The sequence below is a fragment of the Pogona vitticeps genome, chromosome 3 (genome assembly GCF_051106095.1).
Source record: "Pogona vitticeps strain Pit_001003342236 chromosome 3, PviZW2.1, whole genome shotgun sequence".
In the NCBI taxonomy this organism is placed as follows: Eukaryota; Metazoa; Chordata; class Lepidosauria; order Squamata; family Agamidae; genus Pogona; species Pogona vitticeps.
Window position 1 is genome coordinate 186,391,246 of NC_135785.1, and position 21,630 is coordinate 186,412,875.

A 21,630-nucleotide genomic window follows, 5' to 3' on the forward strand; every position below is an offset into this window, starting at 1 on the left:
TCATCCAAGTCATAGAGCCAGCGTTTTTCCATGGTCACATGGCCAGCGCGATTAGACACAGAACACTGTTACCTTCCCACTGTGGTGGTACCTATTTATCTACTCGCATTTGCATGCTTTCGAACTGCTAGGTTGGCAGGAACTGGGACAAGCGACGGGAGCTCACTCCATCGGTGGATTTGATCTTACGACTGCTGGTCTTCTGACCTTGCAGCACAGAGGCTTCTGTGGTTTAACCCGCAGTGCCACCACATTCCTGACGGTAGTGATATGCAATATGGAGCATCTATAAGCTGAATTTGAGGTACTGGGCCATTTAAAATTCAGTTCATTTTTCAGCTGGATGACTGAACTTTGTGTTAGAGTTTTGGCCAAATAGAGAACTGAGGAATAAAGAAACAAACATCATCTAATAGTCAGATGTGGCAAGCTCCTTATTAGTCTACTATTGTATTGCCTCAGACATGTTTCTGCAAAAGTACACTTAAGAAAAAAACAGGGCTCTTGAGTTTTAATTGGTTCAGTTTGTTTATAAAAAGAGAAAGGAGTGATGAACTTTGTACATGAAACCAACACATACATGTTGGTATCATGTGGCCTGGCATCATTAAATTTATTGCTCATAGCATGTTAAAGGGAAAACAAGATACTTTTATTGTTCTTTTAACACTGGTTTTGAAAAATGGTATGCAAACAAGAGGCAAACCTAACTCCCCACTCAAAGTCTACTAGCTGCCAGCAAACACCCAACAGGAGATAGGAGAGAAATTGCTCAGTGCATCTGAAGGATTTAAAAAAAAAACAGGGAGAAGAGAATACAATTTCAATAAAATGAAACAAAGACAGGATAGAAAAGTTTGGGATAACTTATTCTGGATGAAAGGTAAATGCTAAATAGCACTCCCATTACACATAATGTCATAAAGCTTTAAGGAGGTTTACGATTCATGGAGCATTTGTTGCACTTGAATGGTATTTTTCCCACTAACCAGATAACACAAAACCAATATGAACTGAGACAAAATAGAACAAAAACAATCTGTTTTTCCATACTTTTTAAAACTACCTCCAGGTTTTTGCTTGCTTGTTTGTTTGTCATGCTTTGGAGAAGCGACATATTTCAAATGGGAAAACCTTATAAGTTCTCAATCTACTGCTTTATTTGTTCCATTTAAAGAAATAAAAATCCAGAGGATGATCAGTTCTAGGGTTTCCTCCTGATTTTTAAAGCAGAGAGGTTTTTGAAGGCAGTTGATTTCTGAAGCAGAACATTTATTTATTTTTATTGACCTTACTTAGATCTCACCTTTTTCCCAATGAATTGACTCAAGAGTGTGTGAGACAGCTAAAAAAGTATACATATGGTTAGGACCTGCTGCCGTCAGAACCTTTCAGTTGAGCATTAATCTGGTAAGCAAAGAGAGAGAAAGACCTAGGAGATAATATTGTTTTAAAAGCTTATAAAGTATTATCAAATATTTCTTCAAACCTTTTGAAATATTTTTTATCTATTTCTTTAAAAGATGCTGATTTTTTTTAAAGAGAGAAGAGTGGCGTTCATGTGGGCAGAAAACATTCTGTGCAACTGGACACATGGTAGGAAAAGTAACAAAGTATGAAAAGAAGTGGTAACATGAGATGTGTTGCCTCAACAAATGAAGTCGGTCTTTAGTTTGCAAGACAGTAGGACCTTTCATAAGTCATTAATTCACAGGCCTCCTTAAACTGAAGGCTGTAACAGCAATATCTTTGTAACCACTGTAAGCCTTGGAGATACAGTCAGATAAAGACATTTCTGTATGGTTTCCTTCATGCTAATTACAACAGATAATCTTGTGAGGCTTGGTTCAAACATATCCAAAGTAAAGTTTGTCAGTGAGTAGGAAAAAAGAAATATGTGGAGCCTATGGTAAACCTTGGCACATGGATGCTGCATATGTGAAGAAATTAGGTCACAGCCCATGTATTTGTTTGAACTGCTGAATTTATAAGGAAGGTGTATAAAGGGCATACAACATTCCTAGTACTTACAGATGTGAATGACTGTGAAGGAGGTCTTCTGCCAGTAGCTTTTGGTCTGGTAGTTGTTGGATGGCTAAGCTTCTCAGCAACGGGTACTACAGAATCAAATCCTTCAAGATCTTGAAAACAAAAAGGAGAAGGAGAAACCATAATGTTGAGAAATACTGATGTCAAGAAGACAACTGATAAGATTATTTTAAATGATGCACCTCCATCTTACACAGAAATTCCATGTCATTAAAATGAAGATACTTTTTATATGCTAATATTTATTAAAGCAAGGGGATTTTTTTATTTTTTTTCTATGTATATTAAAAAAACCTCACTCTGCTTAATGTACTTTAAAAAACCCTGAAATCCTATTGCATTTGGCATAGCATAGAGTTATGCCTGCTGAAGTTTGGAGTTACACCCATGCAATCCACATTGTATCCCTGACTGCACAACTGATTGTGCAACTACTTGCTCAATGTGCTAGCAGAACTCCTGGCCGAGTATGACTTCTGCCCTCTTCTCAGAAGCTTTCCTAAGGCAAAAGGGAGGAGCCTTGGAACCTAACATCATTTAGTAACATTTAAATCAAATGCTAAATGCTAAATTAAATATCACTGGGTGATGACATCATCTGGTAAGTACCATGTATGTTTATGCAAACAAGATTTTGTCCAGTGTTCAACTCAGACATTTTAAGTTGCTTTTCAAAGATGCACATTAAGAATGTATTAACCCTATGTACCTTTATATTATTTCCAACTAGGCTTTAAAAATTAATGGGTGTAACTGCACATAGGTAGGTTTTACATGCAGCACTACACTAGATCTATTTAACAGTATTCTGACAAGCAACGGTAAGAAATTTAAAAAATATATTAAACCTAGATGCATTTGTATTTCATCTTTCAAAACACCTTGTCCCAAGTACTTAGGTAATCTGCTTCACTCACTACACAAGCAAACGTTCCCTTGGCATCTAATCCTTTCTTTAGGTCCAGCGGGATGCAGGCTGTCCCAGAATGAAATGCTAGACACACTGTCACTCAATATGTGTAGCATTGCAGAGTATGAAATTGCATGTTGATCCATGGAAAGACAAGATGATGCAATAATCTTTTGAGGCAGAGCCTTATTAATTTTCTGATGTCCAGCAGCTTAAAGTGAATTTATCATTTTAAATTCAATGCATTTACTCCCGAAAACATAATACACAGAATTTTGTTTTAGTTTGATTAAATTCTGCCAGCTAAGCAGGATAGATAATGATGAGTTAAGACAGTGTATCTTATACTACAGAGTGGGACACCAACTTGCTTTGGATCTATATGCCAGTATTTTCCACAAATGACATAATCAGTGGCCGACTGGCACTAATTACAGAATTATTTTTTCAATTTTTGGGTGTATGCAACAAGATAAAATTAGGTATACCCTGAAATCAGAAAAGGATTTTTTTAATTAGCAGTAATCAGGCACTGAGGACAACATAGTGACTGTTATCCAGGAAACAGGATGCAACAAGATACTGGTTATTGGTGTTTCCCTCCCCCCCACCCCAGCGCCTCAATACAGTGGTAGTAACCTCAAAAGGAGTAGTAACAATTATTGATAATGGGCTGAATCCATAGTTCCATGCTTAATGGGGTTTTCCTTCCTTCCTTTTCCCACCATTGATGAAAGGGGGCCCTTAAGAAAAGCCTGGGACATTGTACAGGAACTCTCATCACCAAATCTCCAGTAGAGTCTTCTTGGAAGGCATATGGAGTTGGAGGCAGGAATGTTCTTGTGAATCTCACAACCACAGGTCCATCCTATATCTTTTTCTATTTTCAGCTTGTTTATCAAAGAACATTTATCAAAAAAATGACTGTAGTGACAAGATTATTACTAAATGCTTATTTATCCACTTGCTACTATCTTATTCATCATTCCTATTAATACTTTTTTTTTCAAGCAGTACATAATCTGCTTTGGAATGGAGCAATCAAATTACATCTAGTAAGGACATGTTCGTCACACTTAGGAAAGGTTACTATGTTCATAACATGTTGTCCTTACATGCTGAGAGCACTTGAAGGTTAAACTCTAGTTGCGTATTTTTCTCATCGTGGATTCACAGCCATTTTAAAGATTTACAGAACCACTTCTACACACTTAATTTTAAGAACAATCATACAAACTCAAAACTAAGTTTCGTAATGACAAAAGCTTCCAGTATGAGCAAAAGATGAGGATGTGCTCCATGCACTAGGGTCTGTCTCTTTCATTCTTTATCTATGCTTTTTAAAAAATATAGTAGAGAATGGGACAGATGAAGTGATGGGTGTGAATTTCAAAGACAGCAATAAAATACGAACTCTCCCTATTCCAAAAGTTTCCTCTATTTCAAAAAGAGTTGAAACCACTTCTTTTGCAGGAACTACACATTTCAGATAGTGATTCAATTATAACGTTACTTAAGCATTTAGTGCATGAACAGTAAGTAGGCTTGGCTGGGGCATAAACAGAAGAACTGTGGTTAGTTCTAGGGTGGCATGTCAGAAAAGACATCCTACAGTTTTACAATGCAGAAAATTTAGATTTATGTACCCATATTCGAAAGCCCTAAGCATTTTAATAAAGAGATGCTCCTTTTAATGTTCCTCTGTTGCAGTGTTACCAACATCCAGGGTGCTAAAATCTGAAGGTGGATTCTTAATAAAATCAATCAACCAGCCATCTCTTTTTTCATATATTTTCCTACTAGAAATGCTAGATATGTTTCCTAAATAATAATTGGAATATAGTCACCCTATGAAAATTATCAAGGCTTAAACTATTATATGAGGATTCCTACAATAGGTACAGTATTTCGGTTTGGAGTTTACCTCTTGAGCCCAATTGCATTTTAGCAATAACGCAAACATTACTCATTAAAGAAAAAGAAGTGTAACAATGATGATACTGGTTGAGACATTATTTCATAGAAATAACAGCATAATACCCTTGAGTCTTCCCTTGGTTTTTAAGAAATTAGTAAAAACAAAATTATTTAAAGCTGCCTTTTTTAGTGCTTTGCCACCTGAAATGCTATAATCTGTTTAACTTGCTTAATTTATTTAAGATATATTTTACACTAGAGACGGAGTTTTATTCTATTTTATGGTATTTACTGCAAAGTACTTGGTTTCATTTATTATAATGTGATTTTAAGGTGTTGTAAACCAGTGGTTCTTAACGTGGGCGATAATGCCCCCCGGGGGGCGATTTCATTTTTCAGGGGGGCGGTAGAACGAAAAGGGGCGGCATGGGGGCGCTGGAGCAGAAGGGGGCGGTAGGGGGGCCCTGGAGCAAGCCAAACCTGTGAAGATGGCTGCAGCCTTTTTACAGTGTGCATGAATATATATTTTCCTCCAATCTTAATTTAGTTTCAGAGTTTTCATCTTGAAATTTTTAGTTCCTGCATTGCGGTTTGTTTTATGCTCTTTTTATATTTCTTTTTGTGTCTTAAAATTCACTTGCAACTAAATCATAAAATGTTACTTTTGGGGGGCATTTCATTTTCTTGCAATAGAATTTTGTTTTCAGGGGTCATTGGATTTAAGTGTCATAAATAAATAAATAAATAAATAAACAAACAAACAAACAAACAAATAAGAAAGATATCATCACCGCGGGGAAGGGGGCGATGATAACTTCCTCAATGGCTCAAGGGGGCGTTTCTTTCAAAAAAGGTTAAGAACCACTGTTGTAAACCAACCAGAGAGGGTGTGCACTATGAGGTGCTGTATAAGATGAATGAATGAATGAATGAATGAATGAATGAATGAACGAATGAACGAACGAACGAACGAACGATGTTCACAGTCACACACCATTTGCAGTTATGATGTTCTTTTGTTGCAACCTGGGAGCAACACAAAGCAGTCAGATAAGCACCCATCAAGCATATATCTGCAGATGATGTATTTTAAAGACAGCCTGTCCTGAAGATCTTAACATCTGGATGGGTTCATAATGAGACAGGGTATCTCTGTCATTAGGACTGCAAAAGTTAAAACCAATGCCTAGAAATCAAAAGCAACCAGTGCAGATCTTTCATTGTCAGACAACTGGCCCTCTCATTTTCCACCCTGCTGGGTGGGGCTCTGCTTCTCTCACGTGCAACTTCTCCCCTGCATGTGCACACAACTCTGCCCTCCAGTGCGCATGGGGTTCTGTCACAAGCAGAACCAAAGGGGCTGCGTGGAGGAGGAGGAAAACTATGTGGAGGGAGCCGGAGTTGTGCATGGGCAGCCAAGCACCTTAGAGCAGTGGATTGGTTGGGGAAGGCGGGGCACCCCCACGCTCGCTGTGCATGCACGCATGGGACGCGCTCATGTTTGCATGGGGGCACACGCACTCGTGCATATGCACAAAAGGGTGGGGGTACTCGCATGGGTGCTTGCTCTCATGCATGCACAAAGGCGGGGGTGCTTGTCGGCACTTGTGTGTATGTGCAAAGGGTGTTCACGCAGGCACTCGCTCACGTGCATGCACGGACGGGCTGTGGGGGGGAGTGCATGTATTGGTGGGTGAGAGATCTGTCTCCGTGACCCGGTCCAGCCCAGGCCACAGACCAGGGGTTGGGGACCCCTGCCTTAGAGGGATCCTTGGTGTCAGGGATACATGATCAAGATAACTTGTAACGGTTAGCAGCCTAATTGCTACACAGTATTCCAGCTGGAACTGGAATACTGCCATACAGAGCATCCTGCAGTAGTTCAGACACAATGTAGCTAAGACAGGGATGACTGCTGCCAAGTTAAAATCACAGGTGAAATCACTAGGTGAAGTTGTGCAAAAACACTTCTCTTCATTGCTGCTACCCTGGAATCCAGGGACAGCTCACAATTAGTATCCCCCATGCTATGAAGGACCTTTAGAGATGTGTGCAACCTTATCCAGAAATTCCATACTCAAAGCCCATGGTGTCAGAACTGTGATCTCCAGCTCTATGTTCTGGGTATAATCTGACAGAGAGGAACAGGATATCTGCAATATAGTGCCTTCAATGCCTAATCTAGCCAGGCAGCTCAAAGAGATCCCATGGTCAACAGTACTGCAAGCAGATGAGGAATCCAGGAAAACAAACAGTCTGCACTCCCTTATCTGGTTACCAGAAGAGGCCACCTGGCGAAACAGCCAAATCAGTCTCAGCCCCATATTCCAGTTAGAACTCTGAACAAAACAGGTTTATGACATTTCAGTGCCCGAAGTTGCAGCACCTCTCCCCTCTCAGTTCCTGTAAGCTGAAAACATTAAATCTGAGGATCACCTACAGCTGGTCAAAACTTATGGGAGTAAGAGTGTTTTTCTTTAATCAGTGTTCTGTTAGTGCTTCATCTAAATGGGAGAGGGCAGTTCCTTTCTGTAAAGAGACATCAATCATGACTCCTTAATTATAATTGCAGGAGAAGTGGTCGCTAGGCATGGGCCCCCAGAAAACTGCATGAATCTGGCCACATTTCTGGGGGCTTTAACGAAGCAATCTGAGTCATTTTTCCCCACATTCTTACAGCTAATGAATTCAGAATCCAGCAGCTAGTCCCATCTGTGAGGGTTCTAGTATGGCCTCACGCTGATTAGATACAAACACAGGCTGCTCAGTCTTTGAAAAACCAGAACTGGGATTTATTGGTACATTAAACAAAGAATTATCAACATCGAACTTGTTTGTAGTTTTGTCTCTCTCCGCCAACGGGTCAAACGAGGGTGTCCATAAATTTTGTAAAAACGGGTTATAACCTGAGACCAGGGACCCTTGACAAAAGGGTTAGTCTCTACACGGTCCCGGCTGTCAACGTCCACCTCTATTAAGGGAAGGGTCTCCTCCTCTCGTCCCCCCAGGTTGAAGGGGTCGACTCCCTCTGCATAGGGTTCCCAAGGTCCTGTAAATACCTCCTCCAGCGAGCTTCCTACAGACGCCATGCTTGCCTCTCTTGCTCTTCCCTTTCCACCGCCTCCTTCTCTTCCCTCAAGCGCCTCCGCCACTCTCTGGCTTTGGATTCCCCCCAATAAGATGGCTTGGGAGGCAGACCACGTCTCCTTCTGTAATTGGCCTCCTCCCGAGGAACTCTAACCTTCTCACATCCCCCTGTCCAGGGATCCTCTACCCATATTAACTCCCAACCCCCGGGTATGGCGTCCCGTTCCCTTTTTAGGGGAGGATGACACTCTGGTGAGAGCTTCGATCGCCTCGCCTCTGGTCTCACACCATCTTTGCAGATTTAACCAGCTAGGTAAATCAGTGATCAAATAAGCAGTAAGTGGCTTTTACTGCTCCATAAACATATGGAGTTTGTAGATTCAAGGTTTTCTGACAGGTTTACTGTGCAGAGTTTAATGGACAGAGATTACCGCATCCATAATCCCTTGAAACTCCCACAGAGTTTAGCAATACACATCCATTTTTCCTGAATTTTCCATAGAGCAAAAATGACTGCCAGAGTCTATTTATTAGATCTAACAACATGAAAACACTGGTTATGACTCTGATTGCTTGACCAGAGCCTCTAGAAATCTGGCTGAGGGAATTCCCATAGATGTTTGGGAGCTGTAATCCACAAATTTTGAAAATCCCATGCCTAGCGAATGTCACGGTGGCATCAGCATAAACTGGCCCAATGCTGGACTCTAAATCATGAAAATCTCTTGAATTTGGTCTGCAAAAATGCAGCAATTTGCTCACAGCCAGCAGTATAATATTAGGTTAATAGGAAATCAACTGAATGTGAGTAATGTTAGATGTACAGTTATCTCCAAATGGATTCAACACCTCTCTAAAATTCACAAGGTATAAATGAAGAAACGAGCTGAAAATTTCTCAAACACAAACATTCAAACTCTATCCACAACAAAACTGTCCAGCACACAGGTTTCAAACCAAACATAAACAAACTGCTGTGACTGCTAATCATGAGAGACCCCAAAAGAAATATAAAGCTTGGTTGTAAAACTGAAACTACAGTCTAAATATTCTATTTACCAGTGAATTAACACAGTTTAGTTCTAGTCAGGAAAAATAAGTGGTATACGAAGATACAGTAGATTTAAATCAACTATTTAAATAGCCACTATAAATAGCAAACCTCAGGTTCACAAATATTTTTGGGGCTTGAATGTTTTTATAGGGGCTCAGTTAAAAAAATAGATTAATATGAACTGATGAAGGAAAGATGTCTGATGTGTGACTATGCATTGGGCTTTTAAAATTTTAAACACAGAAGATACCAGCAGTTTTAATTAGTAGATAAATAAGCCATATAAAATAAATACATTATTCTTTGACAGATTTAGTGCACATAGAAAGCAAATGCAATATGTATTTATTCCAATCAAATTGGTACTGAAAAATAAGAAATAATAACAGAATTTATGCTTTAGTCATGAGGTCCTAGACTTACTTTCCTAGGATCTGCAAAAAGATTCCCCCCCACAAAAAAATCTGTATCCATTTAGGCCACATTAATGTTAATGCCTTCTTGTTTCCTGACAACATAAAAAGGTAAAGGTTCCCCTTGACAATTTTTTTGTCCAGTCGTGTCTGACCATAGGGGTGGTCCTCATCCCCGTTTCCAAGCCATAGAGCCAGCGTTTTTGTCTGAAGACAATCTTCCGTGGTCACATGGCCAGTGCGACTTAGACACGGAATGCTGTTACCTTCCCACCAAAGTGGTCCCTATTTATCTACTTGCATTTGCATGCTTTCGAACCGCTAGGTTGGTGGGAGACCACTAGGTTGGCGGGAGTCCTGACAACATACCTGCCCACTATCTTGACAAAATAAACCTTCTCAACGCATTGAACTCAGCAGCACTTTCCTATGTATTGATGGTTCTTTAAGAATTCATCCAACTTTGAAGATGATGATGATAACAACAACATGCCATCAAGTCAATTCCAACTTATGACAACCCTTCCAGAGTTTTACAGGCATAGGATGCTCATAAACGGTTTACTGTTCCCTTTTTCTGGGGCATGCTCTGGGACTGTGCCACTCACCCAAGGCTGGCTGTCCTTCTGAGAGGCAGAGAGAAAAATTGTACATTCAGCCTCAGGCTCTGCAGCCAGGTACTGAACTCACTTGAGCTCTCCAGCCACTTTGAAGACTAGGCCCTACATTTTATTAAGGAATGACCTTGAAAATTAGTTAAATATACAAGATTTTTCAAAATTAAATTGAAATTTTAGTAAGAGAAGTTGCATTATTGTTATGGATCTTTTGAAAAAAACACACACCAGCTATTCTGAAATAATAATCATACACTTGCAGCAATCTATTGTTGCAATTATTAGGTAAGGTCCTGGTTTACAGCGGTTCCCTTGTTTTGTTTGATTAGCAGGAGACCTCCAAAAACACAGAATTCCTATATATGTATGGATCATATCCTCTCTTAAAAACAAAAAGTCCTGAGTAGTTCATTATATCCATTAAATGTTTTATTGGTCCAAAATGCATGTATTTTAAGTTTATACTAAATATGTGCTTTGTGTCTATTAAAAATGTTTTGGATTTAATTTATAATGATGCTTTTAAAATGCTGAATAGCAAAACTTTAAGTGGACTCACATTTTAGATCAGTAATATGTACATATTTGCTATGTGTCAATTAATGCATTTATTTTCAGAGGCATTACACCAACAAGTACACAACAACTATCTGCTATATAACAGCAAAATACACAATAGGATTACAAGAGAATGGTACAGTTCATGCTCTCCATCTGTAGGAAAAATGACGGGACAGACAGAAGGTGGTAAAACAGCCTTACCATCATCGAGTGAAGAAGAGTTACCCATGGTAAAGGGATGTAAATGGGGAAAGCTTGAAGAAATGTGAGTGGAAAGGAAAAGAAAGGCACCACTGGAAATGTAGAAAAAGAAGAGAAAAGGAAAAAAAAGGTGTGAGGAGTAAAAAGAATAGATTCCTACAGACACACTTAACAATAAGACTAATCACCTTTTTTTTAAAGAAGGATGTGCCAGCCACAGATAAAGCTAGAAAAATACCTTATGTGCTTAATTCAAATTAAACAAATGAATAAACAATATACATACAATCCAGTCCAGCCACCATTCACAGACTAGGTAATCCTATTCCATTAGATATAAATATCCTAAGCCTTTATGCCAAGAAAATTACATCAGGCAACAACGTGCTCTGGGGAGCCATGTTCACACACAAATGATGACAATCTATTTCTGTCTGACATGATGTTAAACATAACTCTTCTGTGTCTAACCTGATTCCAAATGTTTGGCTAGGGTACTAGACAGTGGTACTCCCTCTCCTCCCATCTCTAAAAGCACACTATCACTATGTAATGTGATTTTAGTTTTATTTTACATAACTACCTTCCCAACAATCAGCTATCATGAAACAAACCATGATCAAATTATGCTCTTTGTAGCCTATGAGCGTGATAGGCTCATCACCTTTTAGATGGCCTAGACAAAAGTTAGATTTTTTTTTTACCTCATACATATTTCACTTTAATTCTATATGCTGTCAGTCCATTTGTATAAATGTGAGTACTCTTCTGTCCTTGACAATATTATAGAAGCAATAACAAATAATTTAATAAATTCACCATGCTTTTTCTCCTGCCTCAATTTATTAAGAAACTTTTAAAAGCATTCCTAAACTACTGTGAACTGCCAGAGTGGTGTAGCGGACAGAGTGGCAGAATAGGATTCAGGGCACCTGGGTTCAACACTCCGCTTGAGCATGGAAACTTTTGGAGGAAGGGAAAGTAAACCATTTACTGAACATTTCAAACATTCTTGAAATCCTATTAGGGTTGCCATAGGTCAGACATAACTTAGCAGCACATATCAAAGCAATCTACTGTGCCTCATCTGCTGCTGAGTTTCCACGGGGAGGAAAGCCCCCACCAGTGTAATAATGTGGGATTGCAATACTTGTGCTGTTGACAACTGGACAGCAGGTCTTTATGGAGCTCACTGCTTATGCCATGACAGTGATTGTGCAAGTGGTGTGAATCTTGCATTACTACAGAATGATCTTGCTGGTGGGACTTTTTCTGTTCAGTGGAAGCTCAGTAGGATACCAGCCACATTTTCTAGTATGATAGACAACATGCATAATGCTTTCCTTTTTCAGTGGTGACTAAATTCTGATTCTCTAGATATGGGTGCAAAACTTTAAAAAACACAAGACCACGAATAATGCTTGATAATGTAGTGTTAATATTCATTTAAATGAATGCTTGATAATGTAGTGTTAATATTCATTCAAAATAACTACAGTTATTGGTAGTCCTGTTTTGCTATGATAAACAATATATCACTATAAATCTTTATTTTTGCCTACAAAAATGTTGCAGTCCCATACCTTGATTCAAATAGTTCAGTCCACCCAAATGAAAATAATTGTGAACAGCCATAAGGTTGAATGTTAATTGTATGTTCTTAGTCTTTTCTGTCGGTTATTATATACATGAAAATGATCTCCTATTCCAAACTACCAACAATGGTTCATGTTATAGGATTCATTCTTACTACAGTATTGAAATTATTATTATAATAATTGCAGACCTGCAGCAACTCCACTAACAAAATGTACTACTGTACTGTGTTCTCACATTGTATCTACAACTTGCGGAATATAAAATTATAGCCATATTCCATAATAATAAAAGGCTTAGACAAACAGATGGTTTTCTGCATCTTGCTAGCAATTATTGCTACCCAAAACATGAAATGATGAGCTCTATAATTATTACTGTTATTAAGCACTATTATCTATAAAAACATGTGAAATATCCAGGCTATGTACAAACAACTAAACAAATAAATACATTAAATAGAAGCATTTAAATGTTCATGCAACTTATTATCTTTTCAGTGAAATGTTTGTCCAAAAAGCACTTTATGCAATGAAGAATCATCTTGCTAGCACAGATCCACTTTAAAATGAAAACACACACACACACCAAAAAGGTGAGAACAAAAATATAAGTCATCAGCACACTGGTAAAGCTCATTCTAAGCATGGATGCAAAGGGACTTACTTCCTAGTGAATAGGAAGCTTAATTGCATAAAATTTGTTTTTTGTTTTTGTTATTAGCATAATAAGTTGCAAATAAATGCAAAACTGTCATGTCTGGACTAAAGAACGATTAATTACCATAGCACAATGTTTTATCAACATGTGTGCTAACAAGAAACAATAACATAAAAATAACAGCGCGTGCTACCAATGAAATGTTGTAATGCTTACAATTTAGGATACAAAGACTGCCTCTTACAAAAAATATGTCGGCTGCAACACAGTTGTTACTCAGCTGAGTGACTGAAGCAGATGACATTGGAATATTTCCATCTGAAAGTGACCCTAGGTTTGTTTACACATATGTAACTGCAGTGAGAACAGCCTCACTTTCCAGCAGATCTCCACTATCCCATCAATTGAGAATACATATTTTATGAACTACAAATTTGTCAAAAGAGGGGATATTAACATTTATCTTTACTTTTGCCAAAGTGGAATGAACAGTGAAATGTCAAGTGCTTCAAAGAGTCTGATCATTTTTTAAAAGCTACCACAGACATCTGAAATTCCTTCTGAAAGAGAAGCAACTATTTCAGGTAACTGAAAACGAATCTCTGGCTTTTAAAATCCCAAATAACTAAATGGTTTATGCAACTGAGCAAGTGGTCACAAACATTAAAAATTTTTTTTGCAAACTCTATTGGACAGGAATGTTAAAAAAATTATAATCTGCAGTGAAAGTATCTGCTGGTTAAAAATATTAAAGCACTGTACAGCTGTATTAATAGCAGAAAGTTAATGCGTCTTTAAGATGTAGGTCAGATATAAACAGCACAACTTACCAATGTCATTGCTTCTCTCCGTGGAATCCTTTTCTAAGGTGCTGGAAAATGTACAGCTCACTAGATCGCCTTTTGGGATATCATTCCTGCAGTTAGAAACAAAAGAGACATTTACTGGAATTGCCTGCTAAAGTAAATTTCTAGCTTGTCTCTTACAAACTGGAGGGGGAAAAAGCATTCCACATGCGCAGCGCTGGGGTCACTGCAAGCTGTCAGAGGGAGCCATCTCCTGTAAACCAACATGCTGCTTGGATTAACCTTATCTTGTTTCTCTTTAGCACCTGTCAAAAGCGCCTATTTTAGATACACTAGTGTCCTAAACAATTTCTCAAATGTTAACTGCATCTTGAGATGAAGAAAATCAGAAAATATACTTTCTGAAGACCAATTTAAAAAATAATAAAATTTCCTCCTAAATAATATTGAAATCAAAGGCTGAATATGTAAGAGATCCATTAACCGAGGAGGGTTTGAAGTGCCAAGCTGTGATAATGGGTTTTTAGTTCTTCCCCAGTTCTGCAGCATCTTCAATATGATTGGTTTCCTCATAATTACTGATGTCTTTGTGCTGACAATTTCAGATGAGGGTTGTTTGCTTTTCTATGACTGGATAAACAGAAAAAGGAATCATAGTACGGCATATTTACATTATGAAGTGTTATTTTTCAGCTACAGTTAGTGCACATTCAGAGACCATTAATCTATTTCTACAAATAAGCCTGTTTCTTTCCTCCCTGTATATTTAGCTGTTTTTTTTTTTTACTCTAAAACGATATAAAATGGGGCTGGTGTCATCCTTCTCTAAAACTGAGCCACTCTGGTTTCTAACCTTAATACAAATCTACTTCTGTAAATACAGATGATCTGCAATTCTGCTCCAGCTGGAGATGCAGAAGGGATAGCTCCACCAGGACACCATGTGCATTGGTTTGTTTTTTGTTTGTTTGTTTGTTTGTTTTGCAGAGATGTGGATGTTATTTTTTTGTGGCGCAGAAAAGAGCATCAGCCTGGTGTCCTCCAGGTATTTTAGATGCAGATCCAACCTAGGGCTGAACTCCCCTCAGTCCTGGGCAGCACTGCTAAATGTCAAGAATTCTACAGACTACAGTCCAAAACATCTGATGGAAACCTGGCTAGGAACAGCTACATGAAGGGTGCTTTCGGTCTCCTTTTTTTAACAATCACATTCAAAGCCAGTTCTAGACAAGCTGTTCTGCTTTACCATTTAGGGATGATGCTTTCCAGCAAAGAGAGTCCTCAGATACCCAATCCTTCAATATTGATCACAGTTTTGGGGCCAGTTTAATTGCACGCTGCCTAACACACACAAGGGCAAGCACAGTTCTCTCTCTTTCTCATTACAAATCCACAGTGAGTTCCTGACGCTGACTTCCTGAGAGCTACAGCCCTGGCACTTCTTAAACCATATTTTCCTACATTTGATTTGCTCTTATGATTTAAAATCAGTATACATAGTGAAAATGCTGGACAGAATGGAACTTGTAGATTACATCGAAGTACGGATAACAGTGGTTTCCCAAAACAGATTAACAACCATTGAATGGAATACTACTGATGTTTGCACATCGTTTACATAACTTTCTGTGGCTAACTGCAGCTAAGGGCCTGATCACACCAGCCAAATATACTCCAGTTACACCCCGGTTAGATTGTTGCATAAATATCCGGTCACATGATGCACGGATATGATTTAATCATTTTTCCAGCCAGCGGTGTATCTGTGGTTTATTTCTCCCTCACCAGGAGGCCTGTTTTATTTTGTACCTATGTTGAAACAATGCATTCCTTACTAGTACAGCTTGTGTGCATGTCCCTATCAATTCTTTCCCCATGCAGCAGCAGCAGGATGCCCGGAGTCGGAGGCATCTTCGTCACCAGGAGCGACAGCAGTGGAAACGGAGTCTTAAAGCCCGCTCTCTCACTCTCTCTCCTCAACCCCTGCCCACAACACCTGCCTCTTCCCTTCTTTGAAGAGCAAAGTGGAATGCTGGCATGGCTTGCCTGCCTGCCTCCTAACCTTGTGGCAGCAACAGCAGCCATGGCCACTGCAGCTGCACCACCAGTCTGCTTCTGTCACCCTTTCCCGGCACCAAAGTCAGTCTGCATGTGCTCTCTCATTTCTGTTTTTTTTCCTCACTAGCAGAGACTGGTGGGAAGAAGCAGCTGTAGTCACGCTGGAGCTCCATGGACAGGCCTGTCAAGAAAGGCTACAGAGGGGTGGGGGCTGAGATACCACCGCTTCATTCACCCTCCTGGCTTCTGTGGTGGCAAAAGACCTAAAGGAGGGAACCACTCCTCAAGTCATGTGCATCTCTCCCCCCCCCAGGGCACACACACACTCCGCCAAGCACCCCAATTAAGTTCCTGACCTCTCCATTAAGGGAAGACACTGTGAGTGGACTTTGACAAGGCAGTGGGGGCCAAGAGAGAGAATATGAAAGGCAATATTGCAACTGGGGCACATTTGGCTGGTGTGCTCAGATCCTAATTGATGAAATACCAGAGAGTACTTCAGTTGTACAATAAGCTGTGTGAACAGGCATGCAACAAAGACGCGCCATTTGCTAGATCTCCTTTTGCTTGCCCATAAGTGCTGCATTGACTGAATTTCTCCACAGTCACAGAAAATTTGTTCTGTATCCAAGAAGCACCATTTTACTTGGTAGCTCTTAATGTCTTTTGGTGTAAGTCAATCAGCATGAATCTCAGTGACAAACTGCTGCTAGTTAAGAAGTTGGCACAGGTATTTGATGTTAACATCAGTCGTATGACTTAGCCCACAACAGCAAATACCTACATTAAGTTCCTAACTAATGGCAGTTTGCTGCTGAAATTTATGCTGATGGATTTTACACTGGTATATTTCTTCAACTGGATTCTGGGCAATAGAATTTACCCCTAGGGAGAAACATCTGGTACTGCACACATAACCATACACAAATTTTTACATATTTTATCAGTCCATACTCTTTTTAATGGACAGATCAATTCAATACCTTGTATGGGTCATAGGCACAATTGGTCTTTCTGGTCTTCTGGGAGGCAATGTACCAGGTCTATTCAAAGAGTTTGTTTTGGGTGGTCGAGGTTTCTTCGGTGGTATAGCAGGAACAGAAGGTTTCTGTAGATCTAACAGTTTTTGCTCTCTCTCTGGTCTTTCTTCAAATCAATTTTCCCCAAAAAGAATAAATATATTTTTAAAACAGAATTATCTTGTACACAATAGCTGCCATTCTTGACAAAACTTGACAGAAACACAATCTGCATCATCATTTAGGTCCACAATGCAATAAATGCTTCACAATCCTTGTTCTCTATCACTGGAAACCTAAAGGTGGCTATATTAATTTTATTGTAGTAGTATTTTTGTTGTTAGCCGCCTAGAGTGGTCCTGACCCGACCAGATAGGCGGGATATAAATAAAATAATAATAATAATGAATCTGAGGGGAGGGGATGACAGCACGCTTATCTCTCTGAATTATATCATTCAATAGAACACAAAAGATGGACTTTCCTTTTCTGATCAAAAAACCATCTAGAACCCATTAGAGCAGGAATGGGCAATCTCGCGGGTCTTAGGGCCCCCAGCCTGACTCCCCCAGAATGCACTGAAAATATCCTGTTTTGACCATATATAACCTATACATACTCTCAGTCTCCTGAAATGAAAATGGCTATTTCTGGTGGCTTCCAGGAAAATAAACAGGTGATTTGGGGCAAAAAGAAAGGAAAAGGAGGGGGGGGAATCAAGAAAGAAAATATATTTTGTATTGGGTCCCCGTGAAAGAACTGTGTGGTGCCCACCCCTGCAGGATCTTTCTACTGCCCTTTCTGTTGTTTCTGAAATTGAATCCATTTACCTTTCTCTTCTGTTCGATGAGGAAGACATTCTGGTCTTTCAGGAGGTATCTTTTTGACTTCATGCTTTCTGTCTGTGGTAGCTGCAGAAAAAAGGAGGGTGGGAAGAAGGGAAATAATTAGAGAACTTGAAAGGACTGAAATCTAATGACTTGTTTCAAAATATCTATTTGCAGTGCAAAATGAATCGCAAGGATGCGCGAAGGTCTCGGTGTGCTCTGGCTTCCTTGAACATGTCCTATTGTTTCTACCAAGGAATACTGTGACTAAAGTGAGACAGTTCATAAAGAACATAATACTCTAAACTGCATGTATTCTTTTCTGAGAAAGTAGTTAAATCATTCTTTACCTCTCCATGGGTATCATAAAGGTTCACATATTTACTGTAGTATAACCTATGGTAAACCAATTTTTACTTTGTCAAATATAAGATACATCTAATCAAGTGAGCTACAGAGTATGAAAGTGTACATCACAGTAAATATTTTGCTAAGTCAATACTTTCATAAATCCTGGTGATGCAATGGATATAGTCCATTTAAGACCAATAATGCATTTAACTTCTATCAATACTAAATTACAGCACTTTAATGTTTGCTACTGAAGAGTAACCTCTATGCTCACTTTTGCCCACCTGGTACACCTCTTTTATCAATGCTGAGTTCATTTCCCAGAGTGCTGACAGCTTTAGAGCCAAAACAGGACCCCACACGATGTAAAAGGAACAGGGGAACATAAAATTTGGAACTCAAAGGTGAAAATCTTGTTGCTTAGAGTATTAAAGCACACTATGGCAGGGGCCACTGAATCAATGGAAATTTAGTGAGTCAACTTCTCTGTAAATTCCAGTGATTCAAATAGGCTCTCCCTAGTTGCAACTGCCTATGCTGAAGTGGGGAGGAATTAAAGAACTTCCTAATGAGGGTGAAAGAGAAGAGTGTAAAAAACAGTCTGAAGCTCAGCATAAAAAAAAAAACAAGATCATGGCCACTGGTCCCATCACCTCCTGGCAAATAGAAGGGGAAGAGATGAAGGTGGTGACAGATTTTACTTTCTTGGGCTCCATGATCACTGCAGAGGGTGACAGCAGCCATGAAATTAAAAGATCCCTGCTTCTTGGGAGGAGAGTGATGACAAACCTAGACAGCATCTTAAAAAGCAGAGACATCACCTTGCCAACAAGGCAAAGCTATGGTTTTTCCTGTAGTGATGTATGGAAGTGAGAGCTGGACCATAAAGAAAGATGACCGCCGAAGAATTGATGTTTTTGAATTGTGGGGCTGGAGGAGGCTCTTGAGAGTCTCCTGGACTGCAAGGAGAACAAACCTATTCATTTTGAAGGAAATCAACCCTGAGTGCTCACTGGAAGGACAGATCCTGAAGCTGAGGCTCCAATACTTTGGCCATCTCATGAGAAGAGAAGACTACCTGGAAAAGACGCTGATGTTGGGAAAGTGTGAAGGCAAGAGAAAAAGAGGACGACAGAGGAAGAGATGGTTGGACAGTGTCATTGAAGCTACTAACATGAATTTGACCCAACTCCGGGAGGCAGTTGGGTCAAATTGGGCCTGGCATGCTCTGGTCAGTTGGGCCTGGCGTGCTCTGGTCCATGGGGTCACAAAGAGTTGGACATGACTAAACAACAACATTGCTGAAGTAAGTCACAGTTAGAATAAGCCCATTTGAATTAATAGAACATATGGAGGAACTGACTCACTAAATCCTTATTGATTCAAAAGGACCAGTACAGTGCCGTTTATTACACTAAGCAACAGGATTTTGGCCAAAATTATAGAGATGGTTACATACAGAAATGCAGGGGGACTCAATTTGAAGTGCAGGGAGAGAATTATAAGACCTGGTGAAGGTGGGTGAAGGCTATTTGAAGGATTGTATCTTCGCATATAATTCTTCTCATCTTCTGAGATCTTAAGGAGAGCACCTTCTTTAATTCCTACCACCCTCACAGGCCTGTTTGGGGAAGACACAGGACAGGGCATTTTTGCTGCTCAGGCTATTATGGAAAGTTAATCTGGCTCACTCGCTAATGTCCTTGTGCCAACAGGCAAAAGCCTTCCTCTTAAAGCAGATTTCTGGAAATTAAATGTGCTTACAAGAAATAAGTTTTAGGGGAATGTGTAGTGCATACACTTTACTGTTTTAGCTGTGTTTTTAAACTGGCTTTAAACTGTTTTTACTGAATGCTTTTCATTACTGGTTTGTTTAACTGTATTTTAATATTTCAATTTATTGAATTTCTTATTATTTGCAGCTCTTCATTTATAATCTGCCTTGAGTCCATTTATGTGAAAAGAGTAGGATAGAAATATAGTAAACAAAGAGGACCAAATGCAATATGTGTTTTCTCTCTTTTTTTGAAAAAAAGGTAAATTAAACTATTGACAAAAAGCTGCATCATACAATATTGTCCATCATGTAACAGTCTATTTCCAAAACTGATGTTCCTGAAGCTTTCCTACAACTGGATAATACAGTACAAATGCTAATGTCTTTGCTGTTAATTGTGAAAGTCAGATACGCATTTTAGTGGGGTTTTTTTTTAACAGCCACTAGATGGCAAAGGATTATTATTGCTACAGTATGATTTGAGGCATTTGCCTCACAAGAAAAATTACTGAGACATAAAATTAAAATTTATATACCTTTTAAAAATTAGAAATAGAGTACCGAAACTTGAAAAACAAATTACAGTGATATTGTATGTAAACCCAGCTCCCTACATAAAAACACAAAGCAATCACTATCATCTTGTTTAGTTTAGGGGAAAGAAGCATGTTCTGATTTTTCACTTAACCTAACCAGTACTTAACTAGCTTTGCCTGCCTTCAAATTTCTCACTGACATAAACAACACTGGAACTTGAAGAGGAGTCTATTACAACCTGAAAGTACCTGTAATTTAACCATTTTTAAATTGCACGATGGAGAAAGTGATACTGACAGCTTTCATTAAGAAACAAAAAAGTGGCTGCACTATCTCTGCAGGGTATGTTTATTCATGTGTCTGTATGACAGCTATGCATTACCTGATCCTTGTTTGAAGGCAGGAGCTGATGGAGGAGGAGGTTTCTTAGGTCTCTAAAATAGAAATGAAGTAAACACACAATTACTAACAAGAATCTAAACCAGACAGAAAAATCTTTTATTCTTACAATTCAGAAAGGGGGAAAATCAGTTTATAAAGCCTTTCCATCAATACAGCAGGAAAAAAATGAATAAAATATAGATAAAGGAAAACAATTTTATCTAATTTTACTATGGGTGTGTTAGTCTCTAAAAATATAGCACCCAGCAGAGGTGGGCTGTAGTATGCATGGATCTATCTCCTTTTTTATTGGAAACCCCAAATACACCAACTATCTTTCAAAATTCTTCAAAAACTAGATTAAAGAATCATTATATAATAAATGACATGTCTTTCAACTGAGCAATAGATTAAAGGTACATAGGATCAGGCATTTTTCTATGTATGGGAGAGAAAGATAAATGCTTCTTTTAAGATAGTTACTGTTGTAAGTACTGTTTGTGAGTTCTTTTATAGTTCAATGGTTTTATCTAGTTCAATGTTCAGTTCAAAGAAGATTAATCTGACTGACAATGGAGCCCAATTTAACCATTTAGTCTTGTTTTGAATGGGAGGCAGTTTTCTTCTAAACAGGATTCTGAATTAACGTGATATGGTTTTTAAAAAGCAGTTAAAAAAATCTTGGCCATGTTGTAAAAAACTATAGACCAGGGATAGGCAACTGCAGCTCTCTAGACATATGAAGGGCCATAGCTGCCCTGCCACAGACCTTTCATAATTTGACATCTTTCCTTCCCACCTCAAATCCA

The 21,630-nt window shown here is 38.9% G+C and overlaps 1 protein-coding gene across 6 annotated transcripts in view; it reads right to left on the reverse strand.

Moving 5' to 3' along the window:
• SH3KBP1 (SH3 domain containing kinase binding protein 1) overlaps positions 1 to 21,630 on the reverse strand; it is a 227,713-nt gene that overhangs the window by 11,282 nt on the left and 194,801 nt on the right. For all 6 annotated transcript variants that reach the window (XM_078390438.1, XM_078390439.1, XM_072994312.2 and 3 more), the window contains 5 exons: positions 20,823 to 20,874; positions 17,779 to 17,859; positions 16,913 to 17,075; positions 13,896 to 13,981; positions 2,032 to 2,141 (listed from right to left, as the gene is read on the reverse strand). In XM_078390438.1, the coding sequence (XP_078246564.1) occupies positions 2,032 to 2,141; positions 13,896 to 13,981; positions 16,913 to 17,075; positions 17,779 to 17,859; positions 20,823 to 20,874 (492 nt within the window). The remainder of the gene's footprint in view (positions 1 to 2,031; positions 2,142 to 13,895; positions 13,982 to 16,912; positions 17,076 to 17,778; positions 17,860 to 20,822; positions 20,875 to 21,630) is intronic.